Source organism: Geotrypetes seraphini, chromosome 2 (assembly GCF_902459505.1).
Source record: "Geotrypetes seraphini chromosome 2, aGeoSer1.1, whole genome shotgun sequence".
In the NCBI taxonomy this organism is placed as follows: Eukaryota; Metazoa; Chordata; class Amphibia; order Gymnophiona; family Dermophiidae; genus Geotrypetes; species Geotrypetes seraphini.
Window position 1 is genome coordinate 409,100,182 of NC_047085.1, and position 18,948 is coordinate 409,119,129.

The 18,948-nt window shown below is 42.1% G+C and overlaps 1 protein-coding gene across 1 annotated transcript in view; it reads left to right on the plus strand.

Annotated features, from left to right (window-relative positions):
- The window catches only part of THSD7A (thrombospondin type 1 domain containing 7A), a 763,222-nt gene that overhangs the window by 627,780 nt on the left and 116,494 nt on the right, over nucleotides 1-18,948 (plus strand). Inside the window, exons 13-14 of the mRNA XM_033931006.1 lie at nucleotides 4,780-4,912; nucleotides 8,030-8,133. Coding sequence (XP_033786897.1) covers nucleotides 4,780-4,912; nucleotides 8,030-8,133 — 237 coding nt within the window. The remainder of the gene's footprint in view (nucleotides 1-4,779; nucleotides 4,913-8,029; nucleotides 8,134-18,948) is intronic.

Sequence of the window (18,948 nt, forward strand, 5' to 3'; positions counted from 1 at the left end):
GTGCCAAGCCCACCCATCCGGCAGGCCAGCCGGCTCCAGAATGGGGCTGGATTGGCCCAGGCGGCTTAAACCCCACCCACAGGTGGGGCCTGAGGCACCTGGGCCAAGCAGAATAGGCCCGGGAGCCTTAGGCTCCTCCTAAGGGCGGGGCCTTAAGCACATGGGCCCATCCCGGCAAGATCGGGGCACTCACCGGCAGAGAGAGCAAGATCGGGACCCCCACCGGCAAAGACAGCAAGATCGGGATCCCCACCGGCAGAGTCAGCAATATCAGGACCGCACCACCGGCAAGGCAGTAAGATCGGCAATGGCAACTGCAAGCGGTGCGCATCCCAAAGCTTCCCTCCCAGGCAGAAACAGGAAGCTGCGTGAGAGGGGAAGCTTTGGGCTGAGCACCGTTTTCAGTTCGGATTCCAAAGCAGTGTTCAGATTCCAGGGCAAAATTTATTTTTAAAAAAAAGTTTGGATTCCAACTTAAGAACATAAGAATTTGGATATCGATCCAAGATGGCCGCAACTTATTAACAGCTGCTCAGACGCCTGGAATCTTGCTCTTACCTGCGATAAGAAATGCCGAAAAGGAGGGGGAAAAGTGCTGGTGCTGCCTCCCGACGCTCAGTACCCCCGTCGGCTACAATTGATGAATTTCTACGGCGATTGCAACGGGAACCAGGATCGCCAGGGACATCACCGCTGGGAACGCCGCTGGAGAGTATCGCAGCGACGAGTTCCCTAGGGCCCGACATCTCTCTGAGCCCTGACGAATGGACGCCACCCCACCAGCCACAACCACAGGCAGCCAGCTCACCGCGAGGGTCGAGTGTATCCGGTCAGGAAGTTCACTCCTCTCGAGAGGCAAGCATGCAGGAGGGCTCGTTGAATGGGACACCTTTGCCTGTAACCGGGACACCAAGTACTGGAGGAGGACAAGACTTCACGGAGGTAAATCAGATCCAAGAACAGACTCTAATTACACAACTACAATCATTTTCAGTGGTAAAACCCCCATAAGTCACATTAGAAGCTCTTTGGGATTTGGTAGTTAATTTGGGGAACACTTTAAATCCTCAAATAAAAAACTTGGACACAGAAATAAAAGTTCAGAAAGAAGAAATTAATACCTTAAAACAAGATGTATCTTTATTAAAGCAGGAAACCAATAAAGAACTAATAACTGTTAAACAAAATCAAGACCTATTGGTTAAAGATAATATAATCATGAGGAGGAAATTAGAAGCTTTGGAGAACAATACTCGGGCTAATAACCTGCGGATTGTAAATTTTCCTAAGATTTTATCAGTTTCCCCTCGAGATATGATAAAGCGATATTTTATAGAGATTCTCAAGATACCTGAAAATTCTCTACCTCCCCTTACAAGGGCTTATTATCTTCCTGTTAAAGCACAAACTCTTCAAAAAGAAAAAGATGAAAGACCTCAGGAACATCCATTGGATATTTCCGCTATATTGGAACAATCGGACAGAGAAGTGGCTACGCCAGCCACTTTTCTGCTGACTGTGGCTTTGGCTCCAGACAAGGACTGGATCCTGAATCTTTACTTCAAGAATAGATCCAAGGATTTCCTGGGTCTCCATATTCAAATTTTTCCAGATGTCTCAAGAGAGACTCAAAAAAGAAGAAGATAATTCCTAAATTTGAAGCCTGGAGTGACTTAAATTGAGGGGTTTTTCTTTTTAAGATACCCATGTAAATGTGTTATTAGATATGGTTCATTGAAATATGTATTTGTAGATCCTTCTCATTTGATAAGATTTATCTCAATGAAACGCCTTGAGAATGAAGTAACAACAGCTCCTATTGGAAATTAGTTCTCGTTATTAGTACCCTGTTTCCCCGATGGTAAGACACTGTCTTATTTTTTTTGGAAGCCCAAAATATGCTCTAGGGCTTATTTTCGGGGGGATGCCTTATTTACATTTTTTTCTAAAAAGGGGGGGCTGTCTTATTTGACGGCTGAAGAATCGGTCGGCCGAAAAATCGTACCGTGTATGGCCAGCTTTATCCATCATACCATATATTGTACCATTTAATGTCCCCAATGTTCTCCATCAGGGAAACACAGTAAAGAGATTATTCTGTAGTGCAGCATCAGAAGGGACTTGACAATGTGAAACCATTGTTTATATACCGTATGCATTTTAAACAGGCTTTATATACAGTAAGTGGTATTGCTCACAGCAAAAGAAACCTGTCTGCGTGTCTCACTTTTGGATGTTCTGGCCGTGAACAAACTCCTGCAGTCTCCGTTAGGGAGGGATGAGGGAAGCTGCCTGTGTTTCCTTGCGCGGAGTCACGTGCGCGCGCTGCAGTCCTGTCACTTCCTCCTCTTCACTTCATGACGAGGCGCGGCACGCAGCCATGGAGGCAAATACGGTAGACGGAGGGACCACACGGAGTCACCCACCGTACCACCCGATTCGGGTAAGCGCAGGTATCGGTGGGTGGCTTATTTGCGGGGGGGTGCCTTATTTTACATTTTTTTCTAAAAAGGGGGGGCTGTCTTATTTGATGGCCCTGCCTTATCATTGGGGAAACAGGGTAGTAGTTAAAGTGCTTCTTTATATTTGTTTGTATTTAATTAAGATACTCTTTAAATTTTGGATCTAGTTTAATTTAGAGGACTTGTGTGTGATCAGGGAAGCTGTATTTTCTTTTCCTATTATAATTTGAGTGAATTATTTTTCAGATTTGAAAACTAATTTTAACAGAGATGTCTTGATCATACTTTTCTGTACAAGATGTTTATGCTTGGAATTTTATAAAATTGCATAAATAAAAAATAAAAAAAAAGAACATAAGAATTTGCCACTGCTGGGTCAGAGCAGTGGTCCATCGTCATACCAGCAGTCTGTTCACGCGGCAGCCCCCAGGTCAAAGACCAGTGTCCTAACCGAGACCAGCCCTACATGTGTACATTCCAGTTCAGCAGGAACTTTTCTAACTTTGTCTTCAATCCCTGGAGGGTGTTTTCCCCTATAACAACCTCCGGAAGAGCATTCCAGTTTTCCACCTCTCTCTGGGTGAAGAAGAACTTTCTTACGTTCTCCCTACCTTGGAGAGAGTGAACAACCTGTCTTTATCTACTAAGTCTATTCCCTTCAGTATCTTGAATGTTTCTATCATGTCCCCTCTCAGTCTCCTCTTTTCAAGAGAGAAGAGGCCCAGTTTCTCTAATCTCTCGCTGTACGGCAACTCCTCCAGCCCCTTAACCATTTTAGTAGCTCTTCGCTGGACCCTTTCGAGTAGTATTGTGTCCTTCTCCATGTATGGCAACCAGTGCTGGACACAGTACTCCAGGTGAGGGCGCACCATGGCCCAGTACAGCGGCATGATAATCTTCTCTGATCTGTTCGTGATCCCCTTCATAATCATTCCTAATCTTCTCTGATCTATTCGTGATCCCCTTCTTAATCCCCCTTTTTGCTGCCATGCATTGCGTCTACGGCTTCATCGACTTGTCGACCAGTACTCCCAAGTCTCTTTCCTGGGGTGTATCTCCAAGTACCACCTTGAACATCCTGAATTCATGTATAAGATTTTTGTTACTTACATGCATCACCTTACACTTATCCACGTTGAACCTCATTTGCCATGTCGTGGCCCATTTATCGAGCGTGTTTATGTCACGTTGCAGGTCTTTGCAATCCTCCTGCATCTTCACTACTCTGCTCTGGGGCGTTTGGATTCTGAGGTACCACTGTACATTGTTTTAGACATTTGATCCCTGTCACCAATGTACTCTTTCCATTATTTGTGGATATTCATCACTCTTTTGACAAGTCTTCATAATCTCTTATAAGCCAGTAGGTCCTGCCTTTATACATCACATTGCCATTGTGTTGGTTTTTTTGTTTTGTTTTGTTTTCAAAGTCTTCCATAATGCACCTGGCAGACTAAGGATTTTTCTGAGACCCCAAATAGAAAATGTCTTTGATACACACTGGGCCTAATTCATGAAGAAATTTCTATGTCTGGTCAATATTTAACCATTTGGAAATGGCCACCGAATAGTTAAATCATCTGTTCACGGCTATCTGGCCATTTTCAGCAGCACTTAAGTGGTTATCTTTGCTGAAAATGACCAGTTAGCATCAAATTCAAAAGTGGCTAACTTGTGGGTGTTCCAGGGATGGAGTCAGGTTACGTGCTGATACTGAGCCTCTCACCGCATAAGTAAACCACTTAAATTTGGCCACAGAAATAGCAGACCTATCTTTAAGCAGTTTGGCTTATGCAGTCAAGGACTGAAATTCACTTGAGGCTCCTTTTACCAAGGTGCACTAGCGTTTTTAGCGTATGCACAAGATTAGCGCACGCTAGCCGAAAAATTACTGCCTGCTTAAAAGGAGGCGGTAGAGGCTAGCGCGTGGGGCATTTTAGCGTGTGCTAAGCGTGCGCTAAAACCTCTAGAGCGCCTTTGTAAAAGGAGCCCTTAGCCACTTAGCCAGCTATGTATTAGCTGACTCAAAAATAAAACACAACAACCACCTAGATAGTCAATGCCAAAGCCCACAGGGCCTAGCATTGAATATCTGAGAATAATGCCAGCGATGAGCAGCAGAATGCTCTATCACTCTTAACTGAATATTGAGGGGAGTCTATTGTCAGGCAGAAAGTACTGGGGTTTTTTTTTCTGTTTTGCAACCTTCCTCATGTAACACACCTGCAACTGTTTTAACTGTATTGCTATACTATTGCTTTTGTAATCTCCAAGGATTGGGTTAAGAAAATAAAACTCCTGACATTGCTCTCTGCAGGTGACAGTACAGTGAGAAAACAGACTCGTCACCGTGTCATCATTCAGTTCCCTTCCTATGGCGGCCGTGACTGTCCTGATACTTTATATGAAGAAAAGGAATGCGAGTCTCCTAAAATCTGCAATAGTTACAGGTGAAATCCTGTTTTCTTGAATGATTTTGTTTTCTTATCTATTTTTAGGGGGAAGTGAGGGGTTTCTAGCAAATGCTCATGAAATTTGACAGATCAATAACACTGAAAACAACATTATCTGTTCATCCACTGGGCTAGTGCTACACAGATAGAGTTGTGTAAGCTTTCCCCCTTCATTCATTCAATTTTTCTTAATCTTGAACTGAGAGAGCTTTCTGTATACGAAGGATGATCATTTGAAGCTAACATTAAAAAGCCATTTAAAAAGATTTGCCCAAGGCTATCCGGCGATAGTCAGCAACAGAGTAAAGTCTAACAAAGAAAAATTGGAACCTTGGTCTAACCCCTGCAGCATACGCCAAGGATCCCCACTATCCCCCACTCTCTTCAATCTCTATATTGGCCCCCTCAGTGCCTGCCTGGACAAACTAGGCCTAACCTCATATAGCTATGCAGGCGACATCACCATTCTCTTACCTTTTGATCAACCCAAGCCTTCTATGACAAACACACTACACCGAACACTAGAAACAGTAGTAACATGGATGAAAGATCATAAACTGAAGCTGAACACAGACAAAACAAAATTCATCCTCCTCGAAAATAACAAAGTCCCAACCATAACCAATATAGAAATTAACTCAATCAATTAACCCATTCAACCCACCCTAAAACTACTAGGAATGATGATAGATAGATGCTGCACCATGCAACCACAAATCAATAAAACAATACAGAAATCATTCGTAGTTATGAGAAAACTTAAGATAAGTTTGAAAATTCTTTGATAGAACACAATTCTGGCTCTTAGTACAATCCCTAGTCCTAGGTCTTTTACACTATTGCAACATTCTCTACCTCCCCTGCCCAGCAACAATGATAAAACAACTACAAACAATCCAAAACACAGCAATGAGACTTATTTTTTCATTGAGGAAACACGATCACATCACAGAGGCATACCTCAACTAACACTGGTTTCCAATTCCAGCAAGAATACTATTCAAATTCTACTGCCTACTATTTAAAACCATAAATGGTGACAGCCCAACCTACCTGAACAACTGCCTCATCCAAACTACATCAACTAGTCATAGGAAAACCCACACTCCATTCACGCACCCTCCTATCAAAGAAGTCAAACGGGAAAAAGTATATGATGGCCTCCTAGCCACACAAGCAGCAAAACTCGACAACCAAATCTCCAATCTATTGATTATGACACCTGACTACAAAACATTCAGAAAAGAAATAAAGACCCTACTTTTCAAGAAATTCCTGCAACGACTTAATACCGCTAGCTCCTTCCCACTCCCAATACCACTTCCCAATACCTTCCCAATTCCCAAAAGCAACCTCATCCACTATTTAGAAATTACCAGATATTTTCTTCTTGTAATACTTTTTTTGTAATTCTTTTGTAATCCGCCTTAAACCGCAAGGCAAATGGTAGAATAGAAATCTCTAATGTAATGTAATGAATATCGATCAACTAAAAAAGGTTTAATTTAGAGAAAATGTATATCAATTTTTAGTTATTACTTGTTAGTTTTTATATATTTACTTTTGAAGGAAAAAGGATCTTAGAAATCTACACTACAGACCACATTGATGTCCATTAGTTATTCACAAAGGACAAAGATCTTAGGTGGTATTACAAGAGATAAAAATGTTCTTTTATTAGGCTACTCCTAGTATAGATTAACAAAAATAAAGTTAAATAATTGTTCTAAATGTAATTTGGCACAACCAACTTCTCCGGGTCTCCATATCTATATCTGTACTGAGATTCAAATTCAGTTTATTTCTTGAATTCTCTTTATATCGCCTCAACTCTATTGTACTTGACTCAGACCTGCCATGTTATTTACATTCCTATGTTACTTGTACTTGTGCCTTCACCTCTTATGTACGATCCTCTATTTAACTCCTGTTAACCACATCAAACTTCATGGTGTATTGCGGTATTCAAATAACATTTTATATTATGTTATGCTATGTTATGTTATATGTTAAAAGCAAGTGGAATCAGACAGTGTTAATTAAATGTAAGACTTGTGTGCTGAACAAACTAGGATGCTCAGGAAAAATATAGTAAATCTTTTTGCACTATTGCTTAAACACTTTAAGTTAGAGTAAACACTCTATAGGCCTTACATTGTGCCTCTACCAATTATAACAGAGCTGTACTGTATATAGTGAAGAAAATTTTTGGAGTGATGAGACAGCCTGGCAGCCTGACAGAGGACCTCTAAAGTGATGCAGTGCAGGTTGAGATAACCAGCCAATGGAATACGAGCTGCAGGCAGGCACACTTGAACTCTTTGCAGTTCTGATCAGTCCACAGGTTCAGACCTCTGGGGATCAGGTATATTGACCCCTGTGCTCCTGAGGATGTTTTGCTTATACCTTTCAGCAGAGGGCTTATCTCTGGAGATAACATGCAGTCTCTGTCCCCTATCCTTGGTCAGTCCAAAAATATCCACATTATATCACCCAAGGTTGCAGTCCCACAACTCCTTATTCCTTTCCCAAGGAACTTGAAGGCCATCTGGCTCATTAGTGGCTGAAGACTACCATGCTCTCATTGTATTCCCAGGCACTTAGGTGGGCCATAAGCAGCTCTTGCTAAGGAAGGCAAAGGCAGGCTAAAGGTTTAAGGAACAGTCTGTTCAATCAATGTACTTTGTCTTGAACTAATACTGAAAAAGTATAAGCTACTGTACCCACCTACATTGGTGGGTATGTTTATATATTCTACTGATCCAGAGTTATTTTGGTGGATGGTAAGCTCTTATTGGGACATCCTTTCCAAACAAGAGGACAATAGGTCCCCAAAATCAGAGCTTATTCTATAGATTGGTAACCTTAATTACTAATAAACAAAATTGTTATCTTAGAAAACTTTGTGTGTTGCCGAGTATTCAAGTATGACATATTTCCTTGCCTAGATGAGACTTGTAAATAACATGCAATTCCAAAATTCCACGAAACTCTCTCTTTCAGAATAGTGATCAGCCCCAATAGGGATCTTTACAGAATTGTTCTTTGATGTGAACTCAACTACATCTAAACCTTGTAAGTATTCTGAGATATTGGTCCTTTCCTTCCATGCAGGTGGAAGACACATAAATGGCGAAGATGCCAGCTAGTACCTTGGTATGTTCGTCAGGACAGTCCTGGGGCACATGAAACTTGTGGCCCAGGGCTACAAGCCAGAGGTAAGTCTGATTCGATTCTTTTTATAAACTTATATTTTTATAACTGTTTTTTATTGCCTGTTTAACTAATCGAAGGTATTGCCCTAGGAGATGCATGTATTTTGCTCGAAAAAGACCTTAATCCATTCAAAACATTTCATGTGCAGGTGCAAATCATCTAAAAACTATTTTTCATAGAGTATTGAAGGGGTATCCATGTTGGGATACTCACTTTGCAGTATTTTGCAAAATATTCTGCAATTTAAATCCTTCTACTATAACATTAAAGGCTCCTTTTACTAAGCTGTGATAGCGTTTTTAGCACGCGCACTAAACCTGTGCTACGCGCCAAGAACTAACGTCAGCTCAATGCTGGCATTAGCGTCTAGTGGGCGTGGCAATGTAGTATGCGCTAAAACCGCTAGCGCAGCTTAGTAAAAGGAGCCCTAAGGGCCATAGCTACTAACATGTGTTAAGGGAGTAATTCATGTTTTATTGCTAAATCATATTTTATTTGTTCTTAACACACTTTTTTTAGACAGCTAGGTTAAGTAGTAATGAGAAACCACAAAAATGCATGCAAAGTAGCTCATTATTGTGCAAAATGAATAATGGAGCTTGTGTCTAACCTTTCAAGTTGTTATATTAATGTTTATGTTTATTTAAAAAGTTTACTATACCGCCTTTCCAATGATCAAGGTGGTTTATATACTAAAAATTCAGCAGATTAGATTGAAAGCATGGAACAAGAAAAAAGGAAATGAGAACCTGGAGGCTTAACACCTCTGAGAAAATGAAGAGTTCCCATGTTTGGAATATTTGTTTCATGCATTTAATTGCATGGGACTATGCATGATTTTAAATGTTCTTCAGAGAAGCTTTTTGATATTGAGAGGCATTTTCAAAACATTATGACGTCCAAAAATGGAATAAATTGGCACTTGGATATTTTTCTCACCAAAACATCTAAGTGCCAATTTTTGAAACTGTCTTTCTGGACATCTTGAGAGGTATTCTAGCAGCTGTCATCTACTACTAATGGACATGTTGGATGTTTTGGGTGGCCTTGGGTGGGTTGGATGTTTTGGGTTGCCCAAGACATCCAGGATGGAACTTAGATGTTCTGAGTTAGACCTGTTTTAAAAGCGTCTAAGGTATATTAAATATGTTTTTAGGTACATTGAAAGCAAGAAGCCAGAAAGTAAATCAGTTGGACCGCTAGATGACTAAGGGATAAAAGGAGCTATCAAGGAAAACTTGGCCATAGCGGAGAGATTATTATTATTATTTTTAATGTTATGATATTGTCTTTATTTAATATCTTTATTCATTTTAAAGCCAAAAATAAGTGCAACATAGTATACAGACATTTTACACTTTAACAGCACTTAAATTCTATCAAATTATATTTTATAACAAATACATATATCTACCCCCCATCCCATTTCTAAATATCCAACAATTGCACTCAAATTAAAGTATCTCCCCACCCACCCTGGACGTGTATGATCAAAGGGCAAAATCAATAATCACTCCTTACAGAATTTTGTCAATGGCTCCCAAATATCCATAAATTTCCTATAATGTCCCTGTTGTATGGCCATCATACTTTCGATTTTAAAAGTGTGGCATAGATATTCCCACCAGAAAGTATAATTAAACAGATCCCAGTTTTTCCAATTCCTCAAAAAAAGTTGTATGGCAACCCCTGCCATAATAAAGAGAAGCTTATTATTATGGGAAGATATTTGGCTTTTTGCCCTCATTAAAGTACCAAATAGCACTGTGTTGTACGTTAATGCCACTGGATTTTCCAATAATTCATTCATTTGACCCTAGATGGATCTCCAAAATTTAAGTATCAATGGACAATAAAACAATAAATGATCCAAAGTCCCTACATCAAGATGACAATGACAGCATCTATTAAACTTAGAACTATCCAATTTCTATAAACGAACAGGGAGAGATTAAATTAATTCTTTTCCTCGGTCTTCACCGAGAAAGATGTGGGGTAATTACCAGTGCCTGAAATGGTATTCAATTCTGCTGAAACAGAGAGACTAAAACAAATCTCTGTAATTCTGAAAGATTTAATGGGTCAATTTGACAAATTTAACAGTATCAAATTGCCTGGACCAGATGGTATACATCACAGAGTGCTGATAAAATTGAAAAATAAGCTTTCAGAGATATTGCTAGTAATTTATCATTTTTATTTAAAATCCAGTATAGTACTGGAAGACTGGGGGTGACCAATGTGACACTGATTTTTAAAAAGGGTTCCAGAGGTGATCCGGGAAATTATAGACCGGAGAGTCTGATGTTGGTGCCGAGCAAAATGGCAGTCTATTATAAAGAACAAAATGACAGAACATATACTTAAGCATGGATAAGAACATAAGAATAACCTTACTGGTTCAGACCAATGGTCCATCAAGCCCAGTAGCCCATTCTCACAGTGGCCAATCCAGGTCACTAGTACCTGGCTAAAACCCAAGTAGTAGCAATATTCCATGCAGCTGATCCAGGGCAAGCAGTGGCGTCCGCCATGTCTTTCTCAATGGACTTTTCCTCCAGGAAATTGTCCAAACTTTCATAAAAGCAGCTATTCTATTAATGAGAGAAAGCCAGCATGGATTTAGTCAAGGGAAATCTTTCCTCACCAATCTACTGCATTTCTTTGAAGGGGTGAATGAACACATGGATAGAGGTGAGCCGGTTCATATTTTGTATTTGGATTTTCAAAGGGCATTTAACAAAGTACCTCAGGAAAGACTTCTGAGGAAATTAGAAAGTCATGGGATAGGAGGTAATGTCCTATTATGGATTAAGAACTGGTTGAAAGACAGAAAGCAGATTGAAGATTTAAATGGTCAATATTCTGAATGGAGAAGGGTAAATAGTGGGGTTTCCCCAAGGGTCTGTGCTGGGACCATTGGTTTTTAACATATTTATCAGTGATCTAGAGATAGGACTAACTAATGAGAGAATTAAATTTGCTGATGACACGAAGTTGTTAAAAGTTGTTAAATCACAAGAGGACCTTGGAAGACTGGGCATCAGAATGGCAGATGGCATTTAATGTGAGCAAGTGCAAAGTGATGCATGTGAGAAAGAGGAACCCAAACTATAGCTAGGTTCTATGTTAGGAGTTAATCTAAGAATCTAAGAGCTCCTTTTATCAAGCCACGCTAGCGGGGTTAACGCGCACGACTTTTCATCACGCGTTAACCCCCGCGCTGGCCTACAAACTACCGCCTGCTAAAGAGGAGGCTGTAGCGGCTAGCGCGGCTGGCGGTTTAGCGTGTGGTATTACGTGCGTTAAACCGCTACCATGCCATTGTAAAAGGAGCCCTAGCTGTCATTATTGAGGATACTTTAAAACCCTCAGCTCAATGTGCAGTGGCGGCTAAGAAAGCATGTGGAGGGGCATAATCAAAAAAAGCGTCTAAGTCCCCTTTTGGCCTACATAGAAACATAGAAACATAGAAATAGACGGCAGATAAGGGCCACAGCCCATCTAGTCTGCCCACCCTAATGTCCCTCCCCTACCTTTGCCCTGTGAATAGATCCCATGTGCCGATCCCATTTGGCCTTAAAATCAGGCACGCTGCTGGCCTCAATCACCTGTAGTGGAAGACTATTCCAGTGATCAACCACTCTTTCAGTGAAAAAGAATTTCCTGGTGTCACCTCGTAGTTTCCCGCCCCTGATTTTCCATGGATGCCCTCTTGTTGTCGTGGGACCCTTGAAAAAGAAGATATCTTCCTCCGCCTCGATGCGGCCCGTAAGATACTTGAACGTCTCGATCATGTCTCCCCTCTCTCTGCGCTCCTTGAGCGAGTATAGCTGTAATTTGTCAAGCCGTTCTTCGTACGGAAAATCCTTTAGTCCCGAGACCATCCGGGTGGCCATTCTTTGCACCGACTCCAGTCTCAGCACATCCTTGCGATAATGCGGCCTCAAGAATTGCACACAGTATTCCAGGTGGGGCCTCACCATGGGTCTATACAATGGCATAATGACTTCCGCCTTACGACTGACGAAACCCCTTCGTATGCAGCCTATGATTTGTCTTGCCTTGGACGAAGCCTGCTCCACTTGATAGGCAGACTTCATGTCCTCACTGACGATTACCCCCAAGTCTTGTTCTGCTACCGTTTTTGCTAGGATCTCGCCATTAAGGGTATAAGACTTGCATGGATTTTGGCTGCCCAGGTACATAACTTTGCATTTTTTGGCATTGAAGTTGAGTTGCCATGTCCTAGACCATTGCTCCAGTAGGAGTAGGTCGTGCATCATGTTGTCGGGCATTGAATCTTCGTCTGTTGTGCATTTGCCCACTACATTACTCAGTTTGGCGTCATTGGCCTAAGTCCTTAAACGTTCAACCCAGAAGCAGGGAAAGTGCCCATAACCAAAACAAACATCCTTGTTTTGATTATGGCCTTCCTCTGCCTAAACGCCCAATCTCCACTACGTCTAAAAGTACACCCACACCACGTCTACCCTTTTCAGCCATAATGAAACAAAAAAATGCCTAAGCCACAAACGTCCAACAGAAGGGCTTTTAGGCAAAAGAGGAGCCAGTCCTTCACCTAAAAGCTGGATTCTGTAACCGGTGTCTCTCAAAAAAAACACCGGTTACAGAATCCCCCCCCACAACCATCCAGGCAGGAGGGTGCCCAAGCCCTCCTGCCATGTCAAACACGACCCCCCCCCTCCCGACAACAATGGGGCAAGAGGGAGCTCAAGCCCTCTTGCCCTGGCCAACCGCGGCACCCCCGCCGATATCGGGGCAAGAGGGAGCCCAAGCCCTCTTGCCCCGCCGACTCCCTGACTCCCCGCCGATATCGGGCCAGGAGGGAGCCCAAAACCTCCTGGCCCTGGCGACCCCCTCACCGCTATTCGATTGGGCCAGGAGGGAGCCCAAACCATCCTGGCCCCGGCGACCCCCTACCCCCACCCCCCACTACATTACGGGCAGGAGGGATCCCAGGCCCTCCTGCCCTCGATGAACCACCCTCCCCCAACATCCGCCCCCCCCCGAACCCCCAATCGGCCCCCCCGCCGACCCGTGACCCCCCGGCCGACCCCACGACCTCCCACCCCCACCCACTTCCCTGTACCTCTTTAACGTTGGCTGGACAGACGGGTGCCAAACCCGTCTGACCGGCAGGCAGCCCACAACAGAATGGGGCCGGATTGGCCCAGCCCTCCCAAAGCCCTGCCTACAGGTGGGGCCAAAGGCTCTCGGGCCTATTCTGATTGGCCCAGGCACCTTAGGCCCCACCTGTAGACGGGGCTTTGGGAGGGCTGGGCCAATCCGGCCCCATTCTGTTGTGGGCTGCCTGCCGGACGGACGGGTTTGGCACCCATCTGTCCGGCCAACGTTAAAGAGATATGGGGAAGGGGGGTGGGGGTGGGGGGTCGTGGGGTCGGCCGGGGGGGTCACGGGTCAGCTGGGGGGCATCTCTCCTGCCGCAGGTCGTGGCAGTTCGGGTAGAGGAGTGATGGCATCGCGGTAGGGGAGATTAGGCATCTCTCCTGCCGCGATTGTTGCGGTAGGTCGGTTGCCGGGCCGTTGAACTGATCGCGCCAGCGGCCATCAGCTCAGCGGCCCCTTTTTTGGCACTTAGACCTGGTTTGACTACGTTTAATTCAAAAAGGTCTAAGTGCCAACTAGGCAAGCTGTAACTGTTTTGGTTAAACCTGTTGTACGCCTAGGTGTAGGTCGGCCCACCTCCCGCCCACTGCCCGCCCTTTCCCCTCCTATAAACACACCTCTTTTCTCTCTGTGCGTCTAGAGGCAGGGGAAAGGCCTAAGCTGTTTTTAGATACATCTAAAAACCAGCTTTGGTTATGGGTACTTGGACGATCAGGCTTTTTGATCATCCAAGTAGCCATTTAGGATACTTTTTAGATGTTTGTTTGTTTTTTTGATAATTACCCCCATAGCATATTAGGAATTATCAGGAAATAAATGTAAAACAAAGATGAAAATGTTATAATGCCCTTGTATCACTCTATGGTATGGCCACACCTCGAATACTGTGTGTAATTCTGATCGCCATATCCTCAAAAAAGATATAACAGAATTAGAAAAGGTACAGAGAAGGGCGAGGAAAATGATAAAAGGGATGGGACGACTTCCCTATGAGGAGAGCCTAAAGCAGCTAGGTCTCTTCAGTGTGGAGAAGAGATGGCTCAGGGGTGATGTGATAGAGGTCTATAGAATACTGAGTGGAGTGGAAAAGGTAAATGTGAATTGTTTGTTTACTCTTTCTAAAAATACTAAGACTAGGGGGCATGTGATGAAGCTACTACTAGATTTAAAACAAAACAGAGAAAATATTTCTTCATAAAACATGTAATTAAACTCTGGAATTTGTTGCCAGAGAATGTGGTGAAATCAGTTAGCATAGTGAGATTTTAAAAAGGTTTGGATTAATTCCCAAAAGGGAAGTCCATAGGCCATTATTGAGATGGGTTGGGGAAATCCACTGCTTATTCTTAGGATAAGCAGCATAAGATCTGTTTTATTGTTTGGGGTCTAGCTAGGTACTTGGGGCCTGGGTTGACCCTGTTGAAAAGAGGATACTGGGCTTGATGGACCTTCGGTCTCCCCCAGTATGGCAATTCTTATGTTCTTAAGCTAAAAGGTACCGAAACTGACCAAATGACCACTGGAGGAATTAAGTTATGATCCCCCTACACTCCCCTAGTGGTCACTGATCCCCTCCCAATCTTCAAATATCTGAATGAAATAGTACATACCTATCTGTAGAACAGCAGCACCTGGTATGGGAATCCCTAGTAGAGCAGAACCCAGATGTCTTAAGTAGCCTGGTGAGTGAGATAGGGAGCCAGGCTCATATCCCACTCTAATCACTACAATTATGGTGGAAAGAGTGAGTCTACAAAAATCCTACTATACTGCCACATAGGTGCCACCTGCAACCATAAGGGCTATTGGGGTGGTAGGTGGGTATAGAAGGCTTTGGGTGAGTTTGGGAAGGCTCATGATACATTAGAAGGGGGTTATGTGAAGTTCACAGCAGTACCCTCTAAGGTTCCCTACTGCTCTATTGGTATATCTACGTGTATGTGGCAGTCCGTTACAATGCTGGCTCCTCTTATGCCCAAATGGTCTGGATATGAACGTTTTGAACTTGCAACGGTTTTGTGGTCAAAAATGGTGAATAAAATTGCATGTCCTAAAGGTTGGACATCCTGGCAAGCAAGATGTCTAAGTAGGCAATTTTTTAAAAAATAAATGTGGGCGTCTTGTGGTGGTGTTGGTTTCAAAAACATCTGTCTCTCCGCCTCTGACTTTGGACGTCTTGTGAGAAAAATCCAAAGTCGGACTTAGACATCCTATTGAAAATGGCTCTCATTGTAAGGTAGAATTTGTTGATAAAGTATTTACCTTACAAATATTCTTCTTACAAACTTTCAGAGTATCACAATGTTGGCATTGGTGGTGGTGGTGGATGTTAAACTGTCATTCAGTTCAGTTAGACTTTAATAACCCATGCTATTTGATTTAACATTTGATGGTTTACAGCAAGGAACTGAGCTGTAAGGCTCCTGTGTTTACATTTCGTCTTTTCTACTCAGCATGTAAATAATTCTGCGAAAGTTGCTTCACTTTCTTGTGGTTAAATCTATCCTGCTTTAATTGAGGTAATTAAAAAGACCTACAAGTCCTCTTTAAAAGTGTTTTACTGGTATGCTTGGCAATAACTATACTATGCATAGTTATATTGGACACTGTTTATGTACAATGGAATTATATTGGAAAAAATTATCGATATACAACTTTATTACTATCATCATTATTATCAATGTTCGTATTCTTTGGATTTGGGGCATTTTTTAAAAGAAAATACCTCTGGCTGTCGAGCTTAAAGTCTCTGGACCTTGAGAACAGCAAAAGTGCTAGCTTCAGACAGCCAGACGCATGAGTCTATGGAGAAATTGTGGAAGACGGTAAAAGGAAAATAAACCAATTGCGTTTTAGATGGATCTAGAAATGACAACTGAGATTTACAGTGCAATCAGCACTGGTAGATGCGTTTGGAAAAATACACCAAAAGTAAAATTAGCATTAAAGGATTTTACGGACTACTGTAGTGGATAATTGCATGCAGAGAAATGAATTCAATTAATAAAGATCAATAAAATTCATAGTTAACTCATGTAATGAGGAAATCTAAATTAATTATGAGTCAGAATGTTAGTGCCAGAAAATCTCAGACCTTATGAAAAATAAATCAATAAGTACTTGGATAAGAATGATATGTACAGTTTGGAAGTGTGTTATCTCAGTGCACCAGTTCCTTCATGATCCGTTTCCTTTATAATAACCATCTTAATAATCCTGTTTGTATGATCTTTGATAAGGCAAAATTAGAATACGACATTTCTTTTGTTTGTGTGTAATCTTTCTTAGTTTAATGCAAGGAAATACAATTTCCCTATGTAGTTTTCCTGCATTTCAAACATTTATATTTATAGTTTCCTGTCTCTGGCCAAGGCACTGTAGCTAACATGAGAACATTTTAATGGGATCACTTCAAGTTTTAGTTGAATAAAAAAAAAATTCTGAGCAAGAAAAAGAGTAGTTTTAACAAGTAATGATTCTAATTCCACTGCCCATGTATTATAACCAGACATAGTGCTCCTCACTGAAAATAATACCTATATCCTTTATAGCAACTGTAATTGATGTGGAGGGAAATTTTTTAACAAGGCAACTGAAATAAATTTCGGTGCAATGATTTACGCCAACTATAACATGGTGTAAATGCCCATGCCTAAATTCTGTGTGTATTGGTCATATTCTATAATAGCCAAATGCTGCACTTTCAAAGGCTTAGTACTTGCTTTCAAGTCCTTGCACAACATGGCGCCCAGCTGACCCACCTTATGTCCCAAACAGACCCCCTCCGCTCCCAGGAGGAAACATATCTTCAAATAGCCCCTGGTCGAAGCCTCCAACTAGAAAGTGCCAGACAAAGGTCATACTCTCACTTCTTACCAAAGTACTGGAATCAGCAGCCTCCTAACATCAGAACTTTACATTACATTACATTAGGGATTTCTATTCCGCCATTACCTTGCAGTTCAAGGCAGATCACAAAAGAATTATCAAGGATGTATTACAACAAGAACTTACCAAAAAAAAAAAGTTTGGTCATTTTCAAAGAGAGTAAGAAATGAGTTTGTTATTTATTTGGGGTAGTTGGCTTTAGTGAGAGGTGGTGATTGAAACTTGTGGCGTTATTTCTTTTTTCAGGGCTTTCTTGAAGAGTATGGTCTTTATTTCTTTTCTAAAAGTCTTGTAGTCAAGGGATGCCGTCAGTAGATTGGCGATTTGGTTGTCTAGTTTGGCTGCTTGAGTGGCCAAGAGGCCATCATATAGTTTTTTTCCGTTTGACCTCCTTAATTGGGGGGTATGAGAATGGGGTGTGAGTTTTCCTATGTCTGGTTGAGGTGTTGTGGATGAGGCGGTTATTCAGGTAGATTGGACTGTCTCAGTATAAAATCTTAAATAGTAGACAGTAGAATTTAAATTGTATTCTTGCTGGTATTAGAAAAGCAATAAAAACCTACCTCTTCACCTGAGTCCTCAGGACAAGCTAGCATTCAGACTGTTCCTCCCAAACCACTGTATTCTTAATAGATGTTCATCTGACTCCCTCCCTGTGCATGCTTCAGGTTCCAAGTGTCTGCTAATCCAGAACAATTGAACTAAACACGTCCCGCTGTACCCTATCGCCTTAGGGCTCCTTTTACAAAGGTGCGCTAGCATTTTTAGTGCCTGCACCGGATTAGCGCGTGCTACCCAAAAAACTACCGCCTGCTCAAGAGGAGGCGGTAGCAGCAAGCGCACACAGCACTTTAGCGTGCGCTATTCTGCGCATTGAGGCCCCAACGTACCTTTGTAAAAGGAGCCCTTAGTCTTCTGTTCCTTGTTAATTGTTATGTGTATTGTGTGCTAACTGTTATGTATGTTACCTTGTAACTCGTTCTGGGCTCCTCGGAGAGGATGGAATATAAATCAAATTAATTAAATAAATAGTATGTTTTTAAGAATGCCATGCCCACTTTGAGATCCACATATTAGAATTTATGCACACCGCTTTATAGAAAATGCTTAGATAGCTGCATGTGTAAATTCTAATCAGTGTCAGTTAGTGCCACTTGTTTCTTCTTAATGACCGATTATCAGCATCTATTGGCAACAATTAAGCTGCATCCGTAATTTGGCTGCATAGCCAAATTTGTGCATGCAAGTTTAGTCACCATATATAGAATCTGAGGATTTATGCTTATTTTATAAGAACAGACGATAGACAGTCCTTGCGCAGAAGAGTTTACAATCTAATCTAATCTTCCATTTGTGAGTCGCACAAACCTATACAAGCAAGAGGCGACAGGCAAGACATATAGGGATTAGGGAGTTTCTTGCAGAGAGAATGACAGGATGGACATAGGTAATTTTATGGTGAGTGGGAGTTAATCTGCCATCTTCTCCTCTTCCATTACCCCACTGACATATCTCCCTTCATCCTTTCTAACCCTCCACCACCAACTCCAACATCTTTCCCTTCTGCTTCTTATCCTCACTCACTCACTCACACACACACACACACACAAACTCTCTCTCCCCCTCTCACCCCCATATTTAAACAACAATTAAGCTCCTTTCCATTGTCTATAGACATTAGGGTGGTCCACGGTAGTATGCCAAAAAATCAACCTTGTCAAATCTTGTCTCCACAAAGCTTATTTTTGTCCACTTGGTATATCTTACTCGTGTGTCAA